The 21,791-nt window shown below is 45.9% G+C and overlaps 1 protein-coding gene across 1 annotated transcript; it reads right to left on the reverse strand.

Moving 5' to 3' along the window:
• Positions 1 to 800: 800 nt before the first annotated feature.
• On the reverse strand, positions 801 to 20,979 carry LOC126540036 (sulfotransferase 1C2-like). The gene is made up of 3 exons (XM_050186840.3): positions 20,781 to 20,979; positions 5,944 to 6,033; positions 801 to 2,251 (listed from the first exon to the last, which is right to left on the reverse strand). The coding sequence occupies exons 2-3, from the start codon at positions 5,998 to 6,000 to the stop codon at positions 1,292 to 1,294; spliced, it is 1,017 nt and encodes a 338-aa protein (XP_050042797.1). The 5' UTR covers positions 6,001 to 6,033; positions 20,781 to 20,979; the 3' UTR covers positions 801 to 1,291.
• Positions 20,980 to 21,791: the final 812 nt, after the last annotated feature.

A 21,791-nucleotide genomic window follows, 5' to 3' on the forward strand; every position in this document is an offset into this window, starting at 1 on the left:
AGCTTGTCAGTTCCTTGCTGCATGCAGTGCAGTAAAATTTGGCTCACATGTTCAAAGCAGCCTGGTCTACGAATGGGCAACATTTTCCTATTATGCTCAAAAAGTGTATCAGGGGCCAAAGGACCCTTTCGCTGCTTCAAAAAAAAATCAAATTATTGGGTTTTACGTGCCAAAACCACTTTCTGATTATGAGGCACGCCGTAGTGGAGGACTCCGGAAATTTTGACCACCTGGGGTTCTTTAACGTGCACCTAAATCTAAGTACACGGGTGTTTTCGCATTTCGCCCCCATCGAAATGCGGCCGCCGTGGCCGGGATTCGATCCCGCGACCTCGTGCTCAGCAGCCTAACACCATAGCCACTGAGCAACCACGGCGGGTTTCGCTGCTTCAGCAACGTGCGTTATCATAGCGAGCGTTCTTCAATGCTGGACCAGCGTATACTTCTCATGTAACTATGTCTCCTTTGTACCGAGTGACAATTCAGAAAAAGGAGATAATTGGAAAATAGAGAAGACAGCGCTCTTAATTAGGAAAGAAAAAGGTGAGAACACACGTTGGCGGAAGATTGAGTCATCCGGTTTGCGGAACGAAACATCTGCGACAGTAAGCATAGACAAATCATTTAGTGCTACTTGCCGCCGGGAACCTTCTCCGCCGGCGTCGCAGCCGCTGGTAGGCGGATCTCAAAAGTTCCGAGCTGGAAGACCAACTCTGGGCCGTCCGGCAAGCCGAAGATGCCGCCCGAAATCAAGGACTTCGAGCCGCCACCTGATGCCACCACAATCAAAACTGCCGGACCATTCTTTTAATAAAGTTTACTTTCTTCTTCAAGGACGTTGACTAACTTTGCGCATGAATACACAGAAACGCTGTAAAGATAGCTTAACAGAAGAAACTTAAGTTAGCCGTGTGTTGCGAACTTAGTTACCGCAAAGGTGCCACTCACAAAATCTGATGAAGCCGCAATCATGTTGACTGTACTTACTTCACTGGATTGCAAATACTCCCATGCGCGTCACCTCAGAAGTAATTTGCCCTCTAGCTTACTATATCCGTGTTCGTATAAGCAGTCGTGATATAGTACGTGGAATGTGAGCACAAAGTCCACACAACTGCTTCGCGTTGCATCAGTATCCTTAGCCTATGTTAAAGATTCGTGAGTGCTGAAGCATCCGTTTCTTTATTCACTACCTACGGCTCATCGGAGAAAGAACGCATAAATGACCCGTCCACTCGTGCTGCATAGGTTTCGTCAGCCAGAACGCAAAATCACCAATTTGCGCTCATACTCAGGGCAAGCCCTCGTCTTTCCACAGCTCCATGACATCGCTGCCGGCGGTCTTGAGTGCAATTCGTTCTTTCATCCTGGCGACCTGCTCCGGTGAGAAGTGGTTCCGCCAGTCCCCCACGATGCCTTTCCTCACGAAGTCTCCCTTGATGGGCTTGTCCAGCAGGTTCCCCATGGCTTCCACTAAAGACTTCATCCCTTCAGGCAGCGTCTCCAAGGGAGCGCTGGCCAAATCCTTGGTCCAGTTGTTCATCTCGGCGTTAATCTTCTTCATGGAGTCGACGCTAATCATAGCCATAATCCTCTCGAAGATATGTGAGCTCTGCCTCAACTTGTCTCCGTACTCTTTACCCAGGAAGTCGGCGATCTTGAGCACCCAACCGCGAGTGTCCTTCTTGAGGTCTTCGTAAGTGATGAAAAGCACGTTGCTGTCCCCTCGATGTTCGTACCAGGACAAGAGGTGGTCGAAGTAGTCGCCGAAGTCCACTTTTCCTTCGACGAACATGTCAAAGAACTGGTCGAACGTGCCGTCCTCGAAGAGGTACATCGGCATGTTCCTCGTGTGGTAGTAGAACGACACGCAGCAGTCGTAAGGGTTGCGGGTGATGTAGACGTACTTGGCGTTCGCCGAGTAAGGCTGCTTGTTGAACGGCAGGTGAGTCTTGATGGCATTTGGTCGTGGCATAGCCTGTGCGACCTCGGCTCCTACAAGCTCCAAGAACGGAGCCATGTTCATGAACTCCATAAGGTTCGCAGGGGGCACACCGTTGCGGAATATGCCATACACAATGTATTGCATCCATGTTGTGCCACACTTCGGGTAGCTCACGACAAAGACGTCTCCATCGAGCGGTTTGTAGGACAGAGCAGAGCGCATGTTTCTATCCGTGAAAGTATTGCTGAGGTACAGACCTTCGAAATCTCTGTAGGCATTCTTGTACGCAGGTCCGGGCTTGCACGCCTGCAGCGAAAGCACATGAACGCATAACGTAAGAAATAAGAATACAAGGTGCGCTTTTTAGCTGCAGCAAAGTAAAAAAATATATATAATGCCTATGGCAGATAGCACGATTTTTACTTTTGATGTAAATTACTCGATGAGGCATCCATTACTACTACGAGGAATCAGAATACCTACTTGAATGCTCAGAATACAATAATTCCTCATCTGTTTATATGCGCATCGCAATCTACATCCCATCCGTTTATGCGGGTTTGTGACTTTGTTTACAAACTCATTGTGGTGCAACTTGCATTGACTTCTATATTGTTAAGATCATAGGTGTATAGAACTCTGCTGTGGATTTGTGACCGCATGATGTGATGTCTTCTCATTTTCGTAGATATTTTTTTTATTTATAGTGTTGTTTCCGCTATGAGAAAAGGAGTAGCCATCGCCATTATAAGGTGACCACGTCTCTTTCTTTTATATTTCATTTCAATAAAAAAAGAATGCGAGGGCGAATCAGAAAGTCTTTGACCCTATTTTTTGTTAGCCGAATTAGGTTTATACAGGTAACTACAAATGTACGTACTATTTTACGTACCTTACACTATTCTTAAATATAGTCCCCAAACCAGTTCAGACATTTGCCCCGTCGCAGCACTAAAATTGACATGACCCTGTGGTAGAATTCTTCCGGCTGACTGTGGAACCAAGCTCATTGCCATGCAAGTCTTCACGGCCTTTTGCGAACTCATAACACCACCACCCCCACCTCACACTTCTCAAAGCTACAGCTTTCCCCACACGTGGGCTGCATTTCCCTGTGGAATTTCTATGGGCGTTCGTTCCTTGTTCCATAGAAAACCATTCACCCTTCGTTACTTGTACGCCCTGAAAGTGTGAAGCACAACTGCCATCTTCAGCAACTGACAGCAGTGCCGTACCGCGGAGCTACCGGCAGATAAGGCCGGGCCAATCCAATAAAGGTCCACCACTGGGGATGGACATGTTGACTTCGCATTTACAGCCGTAATTAGGCTAAATAAAAAAAAGTAGGGGCAAAGACTTACTGATTCGCCCTCGTAATCACGCCAATGAACATGAACTTTTTAATGATTTACTTTAATGATTTACTAATAATATTTCAATCTTCAAATTGTAACTTGCGAGTATGCAAGTAAAATATCGACTTAGAACCAATTATCAAAACTCTGCCAATTCTGAGCGGCTATATTTCAAAGTATCCGAAGAAATGTATTGGCGTTCCAGTTACTTTTGTATTTCAATGCATGAAGCAGCGTTTTCTTTAAAATGTGGAACAGTGAATTTTTACCGCAAGTTTGACGGCGCATATCTCAAAACCTGCGCCATCCTCAGAATTGATTCTAAGCCGATATTACTTGCATACTCACTAGGTAAAATTCGTTTATCGAAATATGTGCCGTAATGTAATTAGTTGAAATGTTACTTAGCATGATAACGTTTGTTGTTCAACGAACCATTTTTGATTCGTCGTAGGAGTGATCGCCGTCCCACTGAGTAATTTAGATCAAGGGTTAGAATTGTGCTAGCAGCCACTGGCATTTTCTTTAAATTTCGTGCAGCTAAAAAACACCCTGCATGTGATTGTATTACAAGTACTGGGAGCTTCCCCCCCCCCCCCCTCCCATGAATGTGCATGGAGTAAAGAAAGTATCTCATGAAATGCGTTATTATTTATACTTTGCCTATGCATACGCGTTAGACAAGAACGAGCTCGAAGTTTTAAAATACACGCGTGTAATTAGTGATGTCAGCTGCGTGCAGCCACACAACCGCTCTATTGGAAAATGATAACACTATTGTACCATTCACAGTCTCTTCGGGCCCTGTGTCTGTTCCCCTGGACAATAGCTTTAATCACTTAGAAAGTTAAACCAAACTGATAAGCTAAAATATTTTGTTGTAACATTAAGCAATAAATGCAGGCGATACCATATGTCAAGCGTGTAATAATTATGATGCCACTCGTTTTTGTGAAAATTATGCTTTGTGTGAGACGAGTTGCTGCATTGCAACCAACGACTCAAAATAAATGTGTTGTACATTTCGACTTCCACCAGAGGTCGTGGCGATCCCGGATGGAAAAGGGAAGGTGAAGAACTGCCATGTTAAAGCTGTGTGGTTGTGTTTAGGAAAACAGAAGACGTTTTTAGCTGAACAAACTGGTGGAATCGACTTTTTATCCACACATATGCATGAGATCCTGATGCGAGGAGGTGCGCGAGCAATGTGATCAGGCAAGGACCTTCACAGAATCATAACAAACAGGTTGACAACAAGAACAGGCTTTAAGAGGTGTTTCACTGGGATTTTTCTAGTTCTGAGGAGGATACTAGCCTTACTGCTTCTCGCACTTCGTCCAGTTATGCCAATATTAATTACTCTGTTTCAATCGTCTTGTTTATGCTTTCCCGGAAGATCCACGGTCGGAAACGTCACTGAAAATTGCCGTTTTACGCAAGGGAATAAGTGATAACATGAATAAACAATTGAACGTGGGTTTCTTGACTCTAAACTGTCACACGCCGACTATCACGCAAAATTGCAATCATTGACAGCGACTGCCTTTAGCGTATCCACAATAATGAAATGATATTCACCATGCAAACATATACTATAATGCAGATATGTCGTTTATCGAAACGGCAGATCACCAGCGCTTCCACAACTGGTTTAATAAGTTCATGAAGCTACACGTAGAGCAGCCAAAACAACTGCTATCTTACCGCAAAATACCAACTTACGTTTTAGTAATCTAGAATGCGTGACTATGTCGCACTTCAGTATTTAGGAGAACAAAATGGGAGGTGGCAGAGACTTTTAAACTAGAAGAAAAAGAAACCGAATATGCAAGTTAATCGCGGGTTTTGCATGCTTAATCGAATAACTACAGGTTTTTGCATGTTTACTAATGCCAATTTTGTTCGTAACAATATACACGCACAAATTACTCCCTAATCCTGTTTTCATTTCACGTTCTTCTCTCGTAATTCTTCCTATTTGGTCTGGGCATTTCTCTGCGCTATTTCCTGCGGGAACAAATTTTCACAGACATTCCTAGCTCAGATACAAATAACTCCAGTCTATGTGTGCGTATCGTACAATTTTGGAGGCTGTTGTGAGATAATACAGGAAGCGCTTGGCAAACGTACCTCACAAATTGTGATTGATTGATCGATCGATCGATCGATTGATTGCGAGATTTTATTGGCGCCAAGACATGTGCCATGATTCTGCAGAATTGTTAGTTTAAAACAATGATTTAAAATGAAAGCTGTGTAGAGGCATACGCGTGAAGTAGATCGATATATTTTAGTGCACCGATAATAAAAGAAGAATAAACAGGACCTTAAATGCGTTCGCTACAATCACATATGGTAAATCATTGCGGAAAGTTCGAATCAACCTCCTCACAAAGTGTGCATAATGGCAGTAAAGCTCTTGTTTGGGCTAGTTGGTGCATTCTTGAACACATAACAGGGCAGCGCTAAAAAGAAGGACAACAACAACAAAAAAAAAAAACGTACACAGGACGGGCGCTTGCGCCCGTCCTGTCTTACGTTAACATTATGGTGTTCACCTCAGAGGTGCGCGACTGCTTTCTTAGGCGGATTGCTCCGCCTTCGAAGTTTGTTCTGTGAGACATGATAAGGTGTGAAACGAACCTCTTCGAGGGCTTTTTTGCTGGTTTCCTCTTCTGCCGGGTTCCACGACGACGGCATGGCAGGACGATTTCACTTGAGTCACCTGTGTACCTGCGTCGAGAACCAAGACGAAGAGATCGTTGATGTCATAGTCTGATAAACCGGGCAATCGCGAGAAAAACACCACCACCACAAGAATGTCCCAACGCTCACTAAAATTCAATTCATCTAGATCTGAATTCGTCTACTGTTGACAACAGCAGGTATTCACAGCCGGACACCGCCATCTTTCCAAGAAGATCTTTGCGACGTGCACATATTTGAACCCATGGTAGTGCAAATAAATAGGAATGAAATGTGCACTGGTCGGCCGGAGAGGCTAGTCTCTGACTTGCTACCCCTCAACTGAGCTAAAGGATCAGATAAAGACAGGGAAGGAAGAGGGGCAACTTAATAAGGTGGTCATGCAATACTACGGTGAATGTACGCGATCATTTCCATGAACGGTATTATACGCACTGCGTACAGTACTTACAAATGCTCGACACACACCGTCTTCAGCAAATTGCAAGTTAACAGCAAGTTATACGCTGTTTGTATGGCCGTATGCGAATGTACCTTGTTCAGATTATACATATACTCGGTAGCCCGACAAAATACCCAAGCGCTTTGCATATAGGAACGTGTCACACGAGTTATCGAGAGCAAAAAAAAAAGAAAGAAACGCATTTGCTCGCTTTTATATAAAGAAACTGAAAAAATTGGCAAGTGCGATTGTTGCCCGATATATCGCCCCAGGTTCCCAAGTGAGCATTCCCATACAGAAGCATGAGGTAAGTCTCCTGTGGAAGGGGCATACAAAGTTTTGTATTCATTTGCCCTATGTGGCGAGGATCAAGTTCAGCAAGTGGCATGATGACGACGGCGTAATGAAAAGGACGCCACCCCGAGATGTTTTAACTGCTGTCGGACGCAGTAAAATGTGGCCAGTGAGGTCGACACACACACAAAAAAAAAAAATATTCGGTGCCAAAAAAAATGGCGATCACAATATATCTTAGGTCATGCGGACTGAGAACACCCGGAGCACTCTCGAAGTCAGGTTGCGGTGATTTGTATATTCTTCGGAGGTCCGCGCTTTGTCAGTAATTTCTTGTGGTTAAGGAGGATTCAGTGTAACTAGCAGAAATACAATAATGTGACCTGCATTGCGTTTAATAAGAAGCACATTTACTATGGCAATCTTTCCACAAAAGAAACATGTATTATGGCAGCATATTCGGCGCGTCCTTCTTGTGCATCCAACTGGGGGAAAAATCAGCATAAGAAACTGCCATTCATCGTGGCGCTATATATGCTTTATGGCAGCACATTCGGCGTGTCATTCTCATTTATTTCATTGGAAAAGCGATATTGAGAAACTGCTCTTACCCATCGTGCGAAACATGACTGCATATTCTGCATGTCATTCTCGTGTACTTCACTGGAAAAATGGTTATCACTGACTCCTTTCGTTGTGGCGAAAAAACATGTTTTATGACAGCACATTCAGCGTGTCATTCTCATTTATTACAGTGAAGCTGTCTATGACTGGGATCCCAGGGTTTCCTTGTGGTGAAACATCGACCGAAAGAAACGGTAGGCCGATCCCGGCGGCTGTACATGGCAGAGCAATGGCTCAAACCCCCGTAATGCAGAGGCTACTCCCGTCACGTCAGTATGTACAACGGCGCCGTGCTCAGGCTAGGCAGAACGTAGTATTGGTTCCTGTGATGATTGACGAAGAACGACATCGTTCAGATAAGTGCGGTGACCGAGCACAAGTCACAGGAGGGCAACGTACTCGGAGGTGATCTACGATTACGAAAAGACACACCCACGAAAGTTGGTGTACGTAGCTGTGAGTCGGTGCACGGATCTCGACCTACTACATCTTACCAACGTAAAGGACGACTTCATGTTCTGCCATGGCAAAGAAAACACTGATCGGGCAATGAAAGACTAGTTTAGAGGGTTGGAAAAGCACCATACCTCACAACCATTACCAAGACGTGCAGGGCAATGCTCAAACGACCACACACAATTGCACTTGCCACCTTGAGTGTTTGATCCCTCAGACTGCACTCGAGAGATCTGTCTCACGACTAGGTTCTCAACGAGATAGCCGTGCTATGTCTTTCCGAGACATGGTTCGACACGTTTCAAGTGTTCAAAGGATGGACCTGTATAGTGCGTGAAAATCGAACGAAGATTCGCGCCGCAGGCGTTGCCATCTGCGCAAAGGTCGAAACACGTGTTCATGCACACGCGCTTCAATCGGAAATACCTCAGCCGGAAAACAACAACTGTGGACATGTGTGTGGCGTGAAGACTGAAGACGAAATCCTCATCTTCACGGTATACATACCACCCAGCAGATTGAAAGCAGACATTAAGCGTTTCATCTGTACACATTCATCTTGGGTCACATAACAGAATGCCGATGGTCTTCGTCAGAGATTTCAACGTAGACATCTATAAACGGGAAACAAAGCAGTGGTTCGTCCACATTGTGGAAGTTTTTTGCCTCGGTTACTCCAACGATGCCATTCAAACAACTACCGTACAAGGGTTAAGCATCGATCTAACTTTGGACAAAGACATTTCTCAAATAGGAACGTAAACCACTAGTGTGTATCATAGCGATCACGAAGAAGTTATAGCAGTCACTTCAAAGTAAAATAAAGGTGGTTGTAAACCCCATTCAAACGTGTGTATCACATATCAGTCTTGGATGACGTTTGAAGAGCAATGTGAGTTAATGGGCCCACACCATGGCATAGTTGTTTGACAAGGTTGCCCTTAATTACCCGCAACATATCTGCAGCTTCGCTGACCACCTTCACATGAGTAGATTGGCAGTGTTCTTTTTTTACTGCAAAAGTGGTAATGACAAACTGCTGTTGACCGTTGTGCTAAACATGTTTAAATGACTGCATATTCTGCATGTAATTCTCGCGTATTTCACTTATAAAATTGATTATGAAAAACTGCTTTCATTGTGGTGCAAAACATGTTTTATGGTTGCATAGTCAGCATGGCATTCTTGTGTATTTCACCGGAAAAAATGATCATGAGAAACTGCTGTTCTGTGCGGCATAAAATATGTTTTATGGCAGCATATTCGGCTTGTAATTCTCCTGTAATTAAATGGAAAAATGATCATGAAAAACTACTGTTCACTGGTGCTAAATAGGTTTTATGGCAGTATATTCGTCGCGTCATTCTCGTGTATTTAACTGGAAAATGATAAGAAACTCCTTTTTATTGTGCCGCTAAACATATGTTCTATAGGAGCATATTAGACGTGTCATAAACAAGGCGCTGAAAAACTTCGACCCCAGATCTGTGACAGCAATCAGATTTTATGAAGACGTGCTGGAAGAAACGACGAACACCCCCGGAGTGGAAACCCGTGAGCGTTACCTTCAACCCCAAACCCAATAAAACTCTCCATATGGAGAACCTATGCCAGATATCACTTACATCCTGCCTCAGAAAACTCATGGAGTACGTGGTAATAAAGAAGCTGCGAAATTTTGCAGAGGACCAAACCTTCTACCAGACACCATGCTAGGGTTCCGAGCACACTTCTAAACACGATATGTCCTAATACAAATGTATAATACCCTACAACACCCGGAAAGTGGCACGCACACAAAAGCCGTACTTAGCCTTAACAACAACAAGGCCTTTGATAACGTGGTACGCACGACTATCCTTGAGAATCTAGCCAAACCTAAACCTAGGCAAGCTCATCTACAACTGCATCAAGTGCATTCTTTCCGAAAGAACAGTAGAACTCACCGTTCGTGAACTCAAACCCAACCCCTTCAAGATGGGTGACAGAGGTATTCCACAAGGAACTGTACTATCACACTTCTTATGTATCCTTGCGCTCATCACATTACCACCCAAACTAGCCAACATCACATGGGTAGAGCCCACCCTATATTCGGATGATATTGCGCTGCGGGCGTGCGAAGGATCGGAAGCAGAGATTGAAGAAATACTCCAATAAGCCACCGAGTTAACAGAAAAACACGTAAGCCCTGCTGGTCTGGAATGCTCACAGAGCAAATCAAAACTTCTGATACTCACAAACACGGGAAGGGTCAAAAGTGACCCCCCCCCAAACAATCGAAGTCATCAAGGGGCAGTGAGTCATGGAAGTGGATGCGACGAGCATATTAGGCATGCTGATACAAAACAACCGAATAAATGGACACGCCATTGAAAAACTGCTACACACCGTGGTCAGCCAAACCACACGGCTCCTGCGGAGAATAAGCGCACGCGCACAAGGCATGACAGAAAAAGATATGGGTCGACTCATCTATGTGTTAATCATTATAGCCTCCTCGCATACACTCTGCCACACCTACATCTACAAACGAGCGAAAAAGTAAAACTGGACTGCCTAATCTATCAAGCATACAAAATAGCGCTCGGGCTACCACGCAACACAGCCACCAAGAAACTCACGCTACTCGGACTCCACAGCACCATTGACGAAGTAACTGAAGTACATACAAAGGCACAAGTCCACCGACTAAACATAGCGAAATAGGACGGTGGATATTGGAAAAAATGGGATGCCACGTCAGCTGGGACGTGGACAGATCCACAATAATACCGCATGAAATAAGGAAAATGATCATCATGAAACCAACTGCCCAAGAACATAATTTCGGGCCACCACGGAGGCAGAAAAAGTGCAAGAGCAAAAGCGCTTCCGAAAACCTACGGGTAAAACCCGTCGGCCATCGACACAAAAGCAGCACAATAACCAACACACGGGAAGGATGTGCCATCCGCGCCACAACAGGCCCAACCTTGGTCAACGATGCCAAAATCGTCGCGGCAGGGAAGATACGAACCAAAAGGGCAGGAGTGGCAGAGGCAGCTAAAGCCCTAGCTATTTTCTCAACAAGCTCTCGGATCATCTTCAGTGACTCCAAAGCGGCTATAAGCAACTTCGCAAAAGGCCGAATAGCGACACAAGTCATGCGAGTCCTCCAAGGAAAACACTCCCACACGGAAGGAAGAACAATAGGGTTGGTATGTGCCCCGGCACACGCGGAGAAACCCGGGAACTAAGCGAAACATCAACACGCTCGAGGATCCGTCAGCCGAGCGATGAGCCCGTCAGACATGCGTCATACAACCCATGACAACCCAGTGAAGGCCTATACCACGACATCACACTATATTATCGCCGAAATAGACCGCCTCCACTCTCATGTATTTCAATTGGAAAACGATAATGAGAAACTGCTGTTCAGTGTGGATAAAAGATTATGGCAGCACATCCGGCGTATCATTCTCGCGTATTTCAATTGAAAAATGATAATGAGGAACTGCTGTTCACGGTGGTGGTAAACATAGCTTTATTACTGAATATTCTGCATGTCATTCTCGTGTACTTCACTGGAAAAAATATGACGAACTGCTATTTACTGTGATGCTGAACATGATATATGGCAGTATATTCGGCATGTAATTCTCATGTATTTCACAGGAAAAAATGATAATCAGAAACTGCTTTCATTTAGGTGCTAAATATGTTTTTATGGCAGCATATTTGGTGTGCAGTTCTCGTGTATTTCACTGAAGAAATGATCACGAGAAACAGCTGTTCATTTTGGCACTAAACATGTCTTATGACAGCATATTTGGCGTGCCACTCTCGTGTGTTTCTTTGGGAGAATTATAATGAGAAACTGCTGTTCCGTGTGGCACAACAGATATTTTATGGCAGCATATTCGGCGTGCCACTCTCGGGTGCTTGAATGCGAAAATGATAATGAGAAACTGCTTTTCATTGTTGCGTTAAAAATGTTTTATAGCGACATATTCGGCGTGTAATTCTCGTGTATTTACTGGAAAATGATCATGAGAAACTACTGTTCACTGTGGTGCCAAATATGTTTCTATGACTGCATATTCCGCATGCCATTCTCGCATATCACACTGGAAAAAATGACCATGAGAAACCGCTTTTCACTCTTACGCTAGCACTGTTGTGTAATACGAGTCCCGTTCAAGGGGGCCATTTTGCTCTGTTTCGGGCCCCGAAATTTAGCTGACGGTTCCACCGGGCGAGGCTTTTATATCGCTGGGGAGATTTGTTGAGAAGCAGAGATGTTCGTGCGAATTCTACGTCACAAGTACGTCAATGATGTTTGTATGAAAAAGTTAAATAGGTATAAAAGGCGTGCGCTTCCGAAGACGGTGCCCAGTGAAAAACAATGGCGCGAGGTATACATATAAGTACTCTGTTAGATCAGTCACAAGGACCTATGCTCACGTAACTTGGAGTGCCTTTCGTTGGAGTCATGCGTGTCGGCGCATATGGTCATATCACATCATGTATCGTGCGAACGTTATCAATGCGTTTTTCGCGACTAGAGTTCATAGACAATTGCGTGTTTTACCCTGTCGCTCAGTTTGACATGGCACCGCTCTAAATCCGTTGAGCTAAGCCTGCCAACATTCCTGCAAGGCAAGAAATGCCGGTAGCATAACCTGGCTGAAAACCTCTCAGATGGCACGTGCGCATTCGGAAGGCCCGCAGCGAGACAGCATTGTTGTCATCGTCATTAGCTACAGCATTGATTACGCTAATCTAGAACAGCATGAAGCAGTCGGTCTGTATACATGTAGCCTTTAGCGCACACAGTGTTGCGCCGTAATATGGAAACAAAGTGCGAAAGAAAGCGTTTTGCAGAAGGGTTGAAATCCGGGCCAGTTGGTGCATAGTTGAAGGAAAAAAAAAACAGTCAAAAGACGCAATGGACAAGAGGAGAGCTTAACACCACAACGACTGTCGTTGTCGTTGTGGTGCGAACCTCTCCTCTTGTCCATTGTGTTTTTTGACTGGTTTTCTTCCTCCGTCAAAGAAAGTGCGTGTTTAAATTAGTTTAACGGCTACAGTATTACGATGGGCACTGCGGTGACTGAACTTGTATATTCAATGCGATTTCGTTATTGCATTAGTCAAGTATCTTTGACGGCGTCTATAATAATGGAGTGCAGCGTCACAGCAGCAGCATTCAGGTCTGGGTGAACCTTTTCACTACCGAGCACACTCTGCAAACACGGCCGAAACAGACCCCCCCCCCCCCCCCCCCACCCCACCTTCCCCGATTGCTTTTGTTGGTTTAAACTAACACATTCGCAAAGAAAGAGCCAGAAATTACATTCAAAATATTTATTTCAGAAGAACGCGTTTAAAAAAACTATTCTGAAAGAAAAACAAAGTTTGCTTAACCGCAGTAGTAGTAAATGTTTCACTTCAGAGCTTCCGAATTCCAAGGTTAGCTGAGAGTGTGTGTATCACGTTTGCCACCGCCCGTTTAACCCGGCCCCTCTAAAGCTTAGCCACTGAGTATTACACTTTAAAACAAGGAATATTGCACAGCGCCAAGCCGCAGCCTTCGCGCCAGGTCCTGGTTTCCTTCGGCTGCTTCTCTTTCGATCACCTGAGGATCGTTTCGAGCACACGAAGCATCTCCTTAGTAGCTTGATTTCAGCAGTTGGCAGAACGTACTTGGGGAAGTGGCGAGCGACAAGCCGTGACATTTGAATAGCTGAGGATTTGCATCCTTTGTTGTGAGGTTGAAGTCGGGAATCCTCGTCAATCAGAGCCTCTACGAGACCTCGGTACAACTCTAGATGAGTGTCGTGCTTACCAGTCGCCTTCTTATAGACAACAAAGGCAGTGAAAACAGCCATACTTAATATGTGCCTGCCATTTTGTTAAAAAAATTGCTGGCTCTCCGAATCGAGAGTAGATGTAGGCATGAAACGGCAACCGGCAAAGCAGATTGGTTGGAGATGATTCTGCATGTACAGATGTTGCCGCATATACAGTGCTAAGGCACACGCGTCTTTTATATTGCCATCGTTGTGTCTGAAACTTCTATGCAGTGGCCTTTGCTTTTTAGAGTTTTGGCTACATCAGAAGTGGCATTACTCTTCTTGTGTGAAATGTACCAAAAATATCAATTTCTCTAATGAACAAATCACCCACTGATTCTGGTGAGCAGTAGAAATTGTGCAGTGTCAGGCAGTAGCCACGATCCAGGTGCTTGCTTGTAATTTCTAACTTTAGAATGGCGCCCATGCACATTTAATTTTCGATGCCAACAGTTTCATTTGTAGTGTAAATAACCATGTTTTAAACATAGCCGCTTTCGGACTCGCAAAGCAGAAATAAGTTTACCTCAAACCATGCTCTCTTCACAGGGTTATGATGCTTCCAGCTTAACCGTCCCTTGTACAGGAGCATGCTTTCATCTACGCTTTCATCCCGTTCTGCGCACAGAAAGAAAACGCTCTTTAATTTCTTTGATCACAGGCCAGCCTTTCCACAGCCTAGGTTGAGGATGATAGTTTATGTCGACGCCAGCTTCATTGTCCACAAAACGGAGGAAACTCATTATTTGAGAACGGTTACTGCCCCGGATCTTTCCGGGGATCGGTGTCTAGAGGACAGCTTACCTGGACCAGCACATGGAAATTTTGAATTCTGGGTAACTCCATGCCAAATAATTATTACGAGAAATACACGAAGCTCTTTCACATCCAGCTCCTTCCACGGGGCACGGTTCTGATTTCTGTGCCGGAAATACTGCGCTGCGTAACGACTCGTCTCTCGAAGAACCATGCCACAAATTTCCTGCGTCAAAAAGGCGCTGTCACCTGTTGCATCGATACTGAGGCCTGCCTTGAACGGAAATCGTACACGTACAAGGGGCGTGTTCGCCAACTTGATACTCGCCCATTGCCGTCATGCATGCTCTCCCACGGTAACCTTCGGAATCCGAGGTGTCTGAACACAGGGAGACAGATCGGTGAGCTTGCTGTCACTTCGTGCAGTCAAGTGCACTTGTTCTTCTGAATCCTAATATAGCTCCTATGAAGCACTGCATCGTTTAAACCCCTCACTGCAACTCCGACCTCCACTCGAACTTTTTCAACGTGAAGGTACGCTTCTCTATCGTCTTTGGTTAGGAGTTGCCTTCGCCAAGGCATACTCTACATTAATTGGAGTGACCGACAGTGCAGCATGCGAGGTCTGCAGCACCGAAGAAAATATCGACCACCTGCTGTGCCACTGTCCACGATATGCCCGAGAAAGACAAGACCTTGCTAACGCTCTCCAAAAACTGGACAATCGGCCGCTTTCTGTGCAGGTGCTGCTGGAACACCGCCCCCATCGCTCGTCGGCCCATAAAGCGGTGAAGCCGATTTTGTGCTTCTTGAGGACGACAGGCTTGTGTGAACGTCTGCGACTATTAATGCAAGTTCGATTAGACCACACGCGTCAGCGAACTCCATTGCTAATTTCCTTCTTTCCTTCCCTCCTCTCTCTCCATATCGTCTTTGTTTTCCCGTTTCCCATTCCCTGGTGTAGATAGCCAACCGGACGTTATTCTGGTTAACCTCCCTGTCTTCTGCTTTTCTCTTGCCTCCTCCTCCTCCTCCTAATATAACTTTCAAGAAAATTACGTTTCTGGCTTCTTTCACGACTAGAATTATCAATAGAAAAACGACCGCAAGACTACGACGTCATTTTGCAAAGCTGGTTTCGAGTACAAGAACATGCTGCTCTCAGAATTAGGTGTACTCGTCGACGTATAATTTTTCTGTGGCTTCACCTGTCGCACATAGAAAAAAAAATTGTATGGAATGAAGCCGAACTATCTTATGCGCCGTGAATCCGAACTTGTGTTTACATATCGAGCTATACGAGCCTAGCTTGTACTCACCAGAGTTGTACAAATTTCAACGATTGGCTTGGCTCGTCCTCGGTAGGAAAAGGGTTAATGGCAAGAGCTGTGACGGCGGCTCACGCACACAAAAAAAAGCCCTATATGTTGACGGAGTGAGATGACCTCACTCATTCGGGCACTGCCAGCGAATTGATTATTCGTGAATCAACTCGACGCCAGAGCCAGTGTTCGGGGCGCTGCGCAGTATAGCAGCATTAGTGATACCTGATTGAAGTTCGTCGCCCGTTTCTGGCAAAACCTTTATTCCTTGCTTCCGCTCAGACTATACCAAACTGGAAGAGAACGTCGAGTAAGGCCAAGGTTCCTATCTTTGCCGAGTGTATTCTTTGGTTTTCGTATCATTTTAACAAAAGTAAACAAACAGGCTCTATTGATGGTGCCTCGTCGTCGTCTGTCATGATGTGCTGGGTGGCTTTCGCGAGTCTCTCCCTCTAACAGCCACACACACACACGCATATATATATATATATATATATATATATATATATATATATATATATAATGGGCGCGTGTCTGTCTGTGTGCGTGTGCGTTACAAGGATTTCTTCAGCCGGAGCGCATCAAACCGGTTTCGTGGCGCGCTAGCGCACTTCGGAGGCAATTTTTCCCTCCTCCAAACTGCACCGTGATTTGTCGTGCCAGTGACATCATTTTGCCTCAGCACGCGGCGAACGCGAGTGCACCGGCGGCCTTCCCTGAAGACGTTTCCCCCGGCAATTCTGCCTATCACCGCGTTTTTCCTGCACGGCAAGCCTATGCTCGGTACGTCGAGGTCGTCGCGATTTCAGGGCGTTGCGGGAGCTGCGGCATTCCGCCTCCAACCTGAAGCAATGTTAAACGCGAACCCCGCAAGTGCAACGCGGGGACGAAAACGACACGGGACCTGTTGTATATATATATTGCCGCTTGCGCTGTACATGTTTGAGGTGGCCGACCAGTTGGTAATCCATACGATGCATCCGCAACGGTCGATGATACGTCTAACGCACCGTCGTGCATCTGCTTTCACTAAATTTATTAACGCGAATTGAACAAGAATGGAACGCGGACCGACGGACATGTTTCATTAGCGCTAAAGATACCTTAAATTATGAATACCTAACTACACTCTTAAGCAAAATTACACCCTTGGGGTCGTATCTTGCCACACAACGATAATCGTCATCTGTCTTGCCCGCATTTCCTTCCTTTAACGCTGTGAGTCCGGTACTTCCAAGTCACGAACGGCATGCGCGTTATCAACGCGACAGAGTATTCTCGACAGGAAAGTAGCGAGCGCAGCGTTTTCACGAAAGGAAACGCAAGCAAGACGGATGACGATTATCGTTGTGTGGCAGGATACGACCCAAAGGGTTGTACATTTGTTTAAGAGTCTAGCTGGAAGGAACACGTGCTTGGCAGTCGTGCCGCAGCTCCCGCTTCGCGTGACTGTAAACATGACGTAGAAGAATAGAGCAGATTTAAGATAGATTACAAGACCGGCGCATAAACGAAAATACACGAAATGTGCGCACGACACACAACGCTGATCCGTAGTCCACTTGCAATTGAAGAAGTCGATGCGCCCGCTGTCTTCAGGCGAGTGTAAGTATGGCTGTGTCAAAATTTGAAAACATATCATGAGGATCAGACTGCGGCGTACGGTTACCTAACGCAAGCTTCTTTAGCAGCAAAAAATAAACTAGACAGCTGTAGAGTCAATACAAAAATATGCAAAAGTAGTTTAGCACATACAAAATACAGGCAGGAAGGGCAAATGTTTAAGCCTGGTGTAAATCAGCCTCGGAATCGCCCTTAACACACACGCACATGCGAGTGAATTACATATTCACGCAAAGCACATTGCAGTTGCAGTGCAGATTATACTTGCGGATGTGGTGCGCTACATGATGTTGCATTGTTTGTAGCCACCTATAGGCGGGTCTCAAACACAAAATTGGAAATGATGAGGTAAGCTCTTCACGCGCTTAATTGGGCTTCATTGAACTGCTTCTCCAAGTTTAGACTTGGGGCTTCCTCAGTGCACAAGTAGTCCTAGCGCATGTATTGCTGTTTTGCACTCACGAATAAAGCGATTAACTACTACACAGTGTACAATGACTACGTGTCTACGAGAAACGCCGCATTTAAGAGTTCCGGATGAATTCCAGCTTGAGGTCTCGCGTCCTGCACCACCCCTTAAGATGAAGCTTTGCTCGGGTATATGGGAAAGGAGAAATCGCTTTTCGCGGCAATTACTACACCGAATTTAATCAGCTTTGCCATTAAAAAGTTAAAGTATATAGTGACTGTAGCAAGCAGATTTTTGATTTAGGCCGTTGATTATTATTTTGCAAATATTCTTTAAATATGATAATATTAAAAAACAAGGCTATAAAGTTTACAACTCTGACTCAGCCACGAAACGTGATATCGTAATTCTGTAAACTGCACCTAATAGTACATCCGATCCGGAAGAAAGATGCAGTTAAACCTCGATATAACGAACTTCAGTATAACGAAATTCTCGATATAACGAAGTATTTAACTTTTCATAACGTCTTGTCCATAGAGCACCATGTATTTAGAACCTAATTATAACGCATTGTGTTTCTATGTGATTTCATGATAACAATATTTCACTGCCACCGCAAATGAATTTCGAGACACTAATTGGGAACTTCCGCGGGCGCCCCAGATGGAGAAATGACTTAATTACAAGCGGCTGCTTGCAAAAACACCTCATATCGCGCGCCGCGCGACAAGGGCGACTGCCGAAGTGGAGCCGCACCACGCACCGAATAAAGTCCAAGTGCGATAAGATCCTATCGCGCCCCGCACTCTGTGTGCTTTAGGTGCGGGTGAAAGTGTGCAAGGGTGAGACATCGAAGATGGTGGCTTCACGAGTGCCACCTTCCTGCGCGAGCAAAGGGAAAGACGGGGAGGGGGACCAGCAAGCGATAACGCGATCAAGCGCGCGCGACGGGGCCCCGGGGGTAAGTTGCCGCGAGTCTCGATACCCGGCATGTGTCTCAGCCGTATACCTGCGCATGGCTGTAAGCGCGGCTGAGCGCATATGCAGCCGCGCACCCTGATTTAGAGGTAACCTGACGCGTGGCACGCCGGCGTGGTACCTCGTAATCTGTCTTCCCGCGCGTTTAGTATTGGAGGTTGCGTAATGTCGAGTTTCGGTGGCCCGTTGTAGCGAGAGGCAGACGAAGCATTCGCTCCCCCCTGCCGGCGCTTTTTCCCGATAGCGTCGTCCCAGTGCGGGCGACGCTGTCAGCCGCGAGGGCGGAGTGCACGCGAAAGTGTGGCTGGCTTCGCTTAGTGCCACCGAGAGGATATCGTCGATGTGCGTGGCATGAAACCGTATTATTCGTCACCGACTCCCGAATTTGTCAAAATGAAATGTTTTCTTATTCAAATTTGGTGTTTCCGATTGCCCGATAATTCGGAAAATTAGGCGGCTTTTTTCTCTGTAAGAAAAATCGATCGGCGACTGTACTTATTTGCATAAAAGGTCAAATTTCAATGGAACGAAATTAGGGACATAAGGAAGCAAATTGCTGATTTTACCGACTTTGTTATATCGAGGTTTAACTGTATTATATGTGGCTCTCAAGTACTGCCGTTAGCAATATGAGCGGAAACGCGCGAGCGTGTGCCAAATAACCTCGAAACCGAGTTAGAGAGATACGCGGATGGCGCTGTCGAAAACAGGGGGCAAAGGGGGACGCTCTTCCGCTAACTGTTGGCACTCCCACCGCGCCTGTCGATCGAAAACGGCAGCTTACGGCGCTTCACTGTCCGCCGATAGCCGATAAGATGGTTATGTGCGCGGTAACTTACAGCGAGTCATTTTCTTTTTCAGTCATGCTTTTTTTTTTTTGAGAGCGCAGCTCTTAGGCGCCGGTCCCTGCGTTTAGCGTAAGGTATTTTCAGATATACCCCCATAGGACCTGACGTATGTCTTATGGAGCACATCATGTCACGCGTTCCAGACGGACGGACAGATTTCCAAGACAAGTATCTCTCGAATGTTTACGCTTCAAAACAGTGCTTCCATTGACCAAGCTTCGCTGCACAAAGTTATCAGTAACCGCAATATCAAACAGCTTTATCGACGTGCGCTGGTGATGCGAAGTTCCGCACTTTATACAAAGAGACGCATGGTGGCAGCGCAAACAGTTCTTAGACCAGCGTCCTCCTTTCCACTTTTCTTTCGACAGCGACCGCCACGTATCGCCCATGGCAGGGTTCGAGGCTATCTGGTACGCGCTCCTGTGTTCCCGCCCATATTGCTCACGATAGTACACCACTAATATGCAAGTACGACTTTCCTAAACCCTCGTAAATCTTGTAACAAACTCACGCGAAATAAAAATGAACAGATTTCAAATTTGCCCGATTTAATGTTCTAACACAGGAAACTTAAAGAACTGTCATATCTGTCCTTGGTGCAGAGTCACGGATTTGCAAATTTCGTATTTCTAATCTTTACAGCTTGTCAACTTTCGTCAATCTAATAAAATATTCTAGGCATAAACCAAATTCAGCTTCCAACAGTCACTAGAATGTAACTTTCTAAAACGCAACGAACTTCGATCATTAAAAATCAGTCCAAAGTTTATATCCGAAAATCATCATTCCGTTTCACATGCATTAGAATAGGTGGAATCGGAGTTAGGCACGAGATAAAGCTTCCTCCTAGGGTTAATATAAACAGGCTAACGCAGACGAGACCGTCGAGGTTACTGCTTGTTCTTGGAACTGCGGATCGGCGATTGCGCGGACACCCGACTCTGGTGGTGTCCCTCAGTTTTCCGAGCGTACAGTCGGCGTCGAAAGTTTACGGGGTGCGGGACCCCGGAAGTGTATGAAAATTTTCGTAGCTTCACCTAGCATACGATACCAACGCAATGTTGTGCTGCATACTTTACTGGGCCGCAGGCAAAACACTGAGCGGGAACACATACTTTCCTGTAAAGCGCGCCGTCTGATATACACCAAGCGGGAGAAATGTAAAATGCAACAAACCTTGGTCGGAGGCAGGCAAGCAAACAGCGCGGTTTGAGCGCTGTCACGCGGGCTTTGTCGGCTGGCGCGTGTTGCACGCTGGCGGAGCGAGGTACGTACACGTTACGGATCCAAAACACTCGAGGTGGAGCTCGCGTTCTCTACGCTCTTCACGGCTGCACGCGTCACTGCTTACTGACACGCCCCTTGGGACAACTTTCTGGCGATTGGGAGTCAAGGCCACCGAGCTGGCGGCCGACGCGTGCACTTGTCGCTTTGTTGACTCAGCGGCTGGAGAGAGCGAGAGCAAGGGGAGCAGAGAGAAGGAAAGAAGAGAGGAGGAACGTGAAGGAAGAGCGACTGCCCCCCTTACCGTTTCAGCAGCGGAATTTGCTCAAAGTGGCTGGGGAACCTTTTGGAAAAGCTGCACTTAGCTCCCTCGGTAGTTGTTAGTTCAAGGCATTGTCGTTACGCTTCAGAGCCCGAGGTGACTGATCATCGCTTCTCAGCCTCGGCGGCAGTATTCCGACTTAAAGGAGGCCGCTACAACGGATTCCACTAAGAGTCCAATTATGGCTTTGTCAACTGAAGCTACACCGTGCATTAGCTGGCGCGCGAGGCCACGGCCTCGTGGTCTAGCTGGAGGCGACCACAAGGCGGAAGGCAGAATCAGAAACTTTCTTTTTTCCTCCGAGGTTTGAAATCTACAGGGGGAAATGGGCGCAATCAACGTTCATTGTACTATATGGGACAGACTGGCGATTTCTGAGCGAAACGACGAGACTGAGTTCAAGGAGAATCAGGATCGGCGCCAAGATAACGGCGGTGACGAGAGAAGCAAAAATTGGGTGTACAATTGCGGCGCACTGTTGCCAGTGTGCATGTGCATACGCCTTCATTAGAACAGACCGATGTTGCACATCGCGGCCTCAACAAGACAACGCACGGAATCTTTGAATTCCGCATGAAGAAAGATAAAGGAATGTCCGTCTACTTTAGCCAACCGTTTCGGGCTCTTATTGAAAAAGAAAT

This window comes from Dermacentor andersoni, chromosome 2 (assembly GCF_023375885.2).
Source record: "Dermacentor andersoni chromosome 2, qqDerAnde1_hic_scaffold, whole genome shotgun sequence".
Classification (NCBI taxonomy): Eukaryota; Metazoa; Arthropoda; class Arachnida; order Ixodida; family Ixodidae; genus Dermacentor; species Dermacentor andersoni.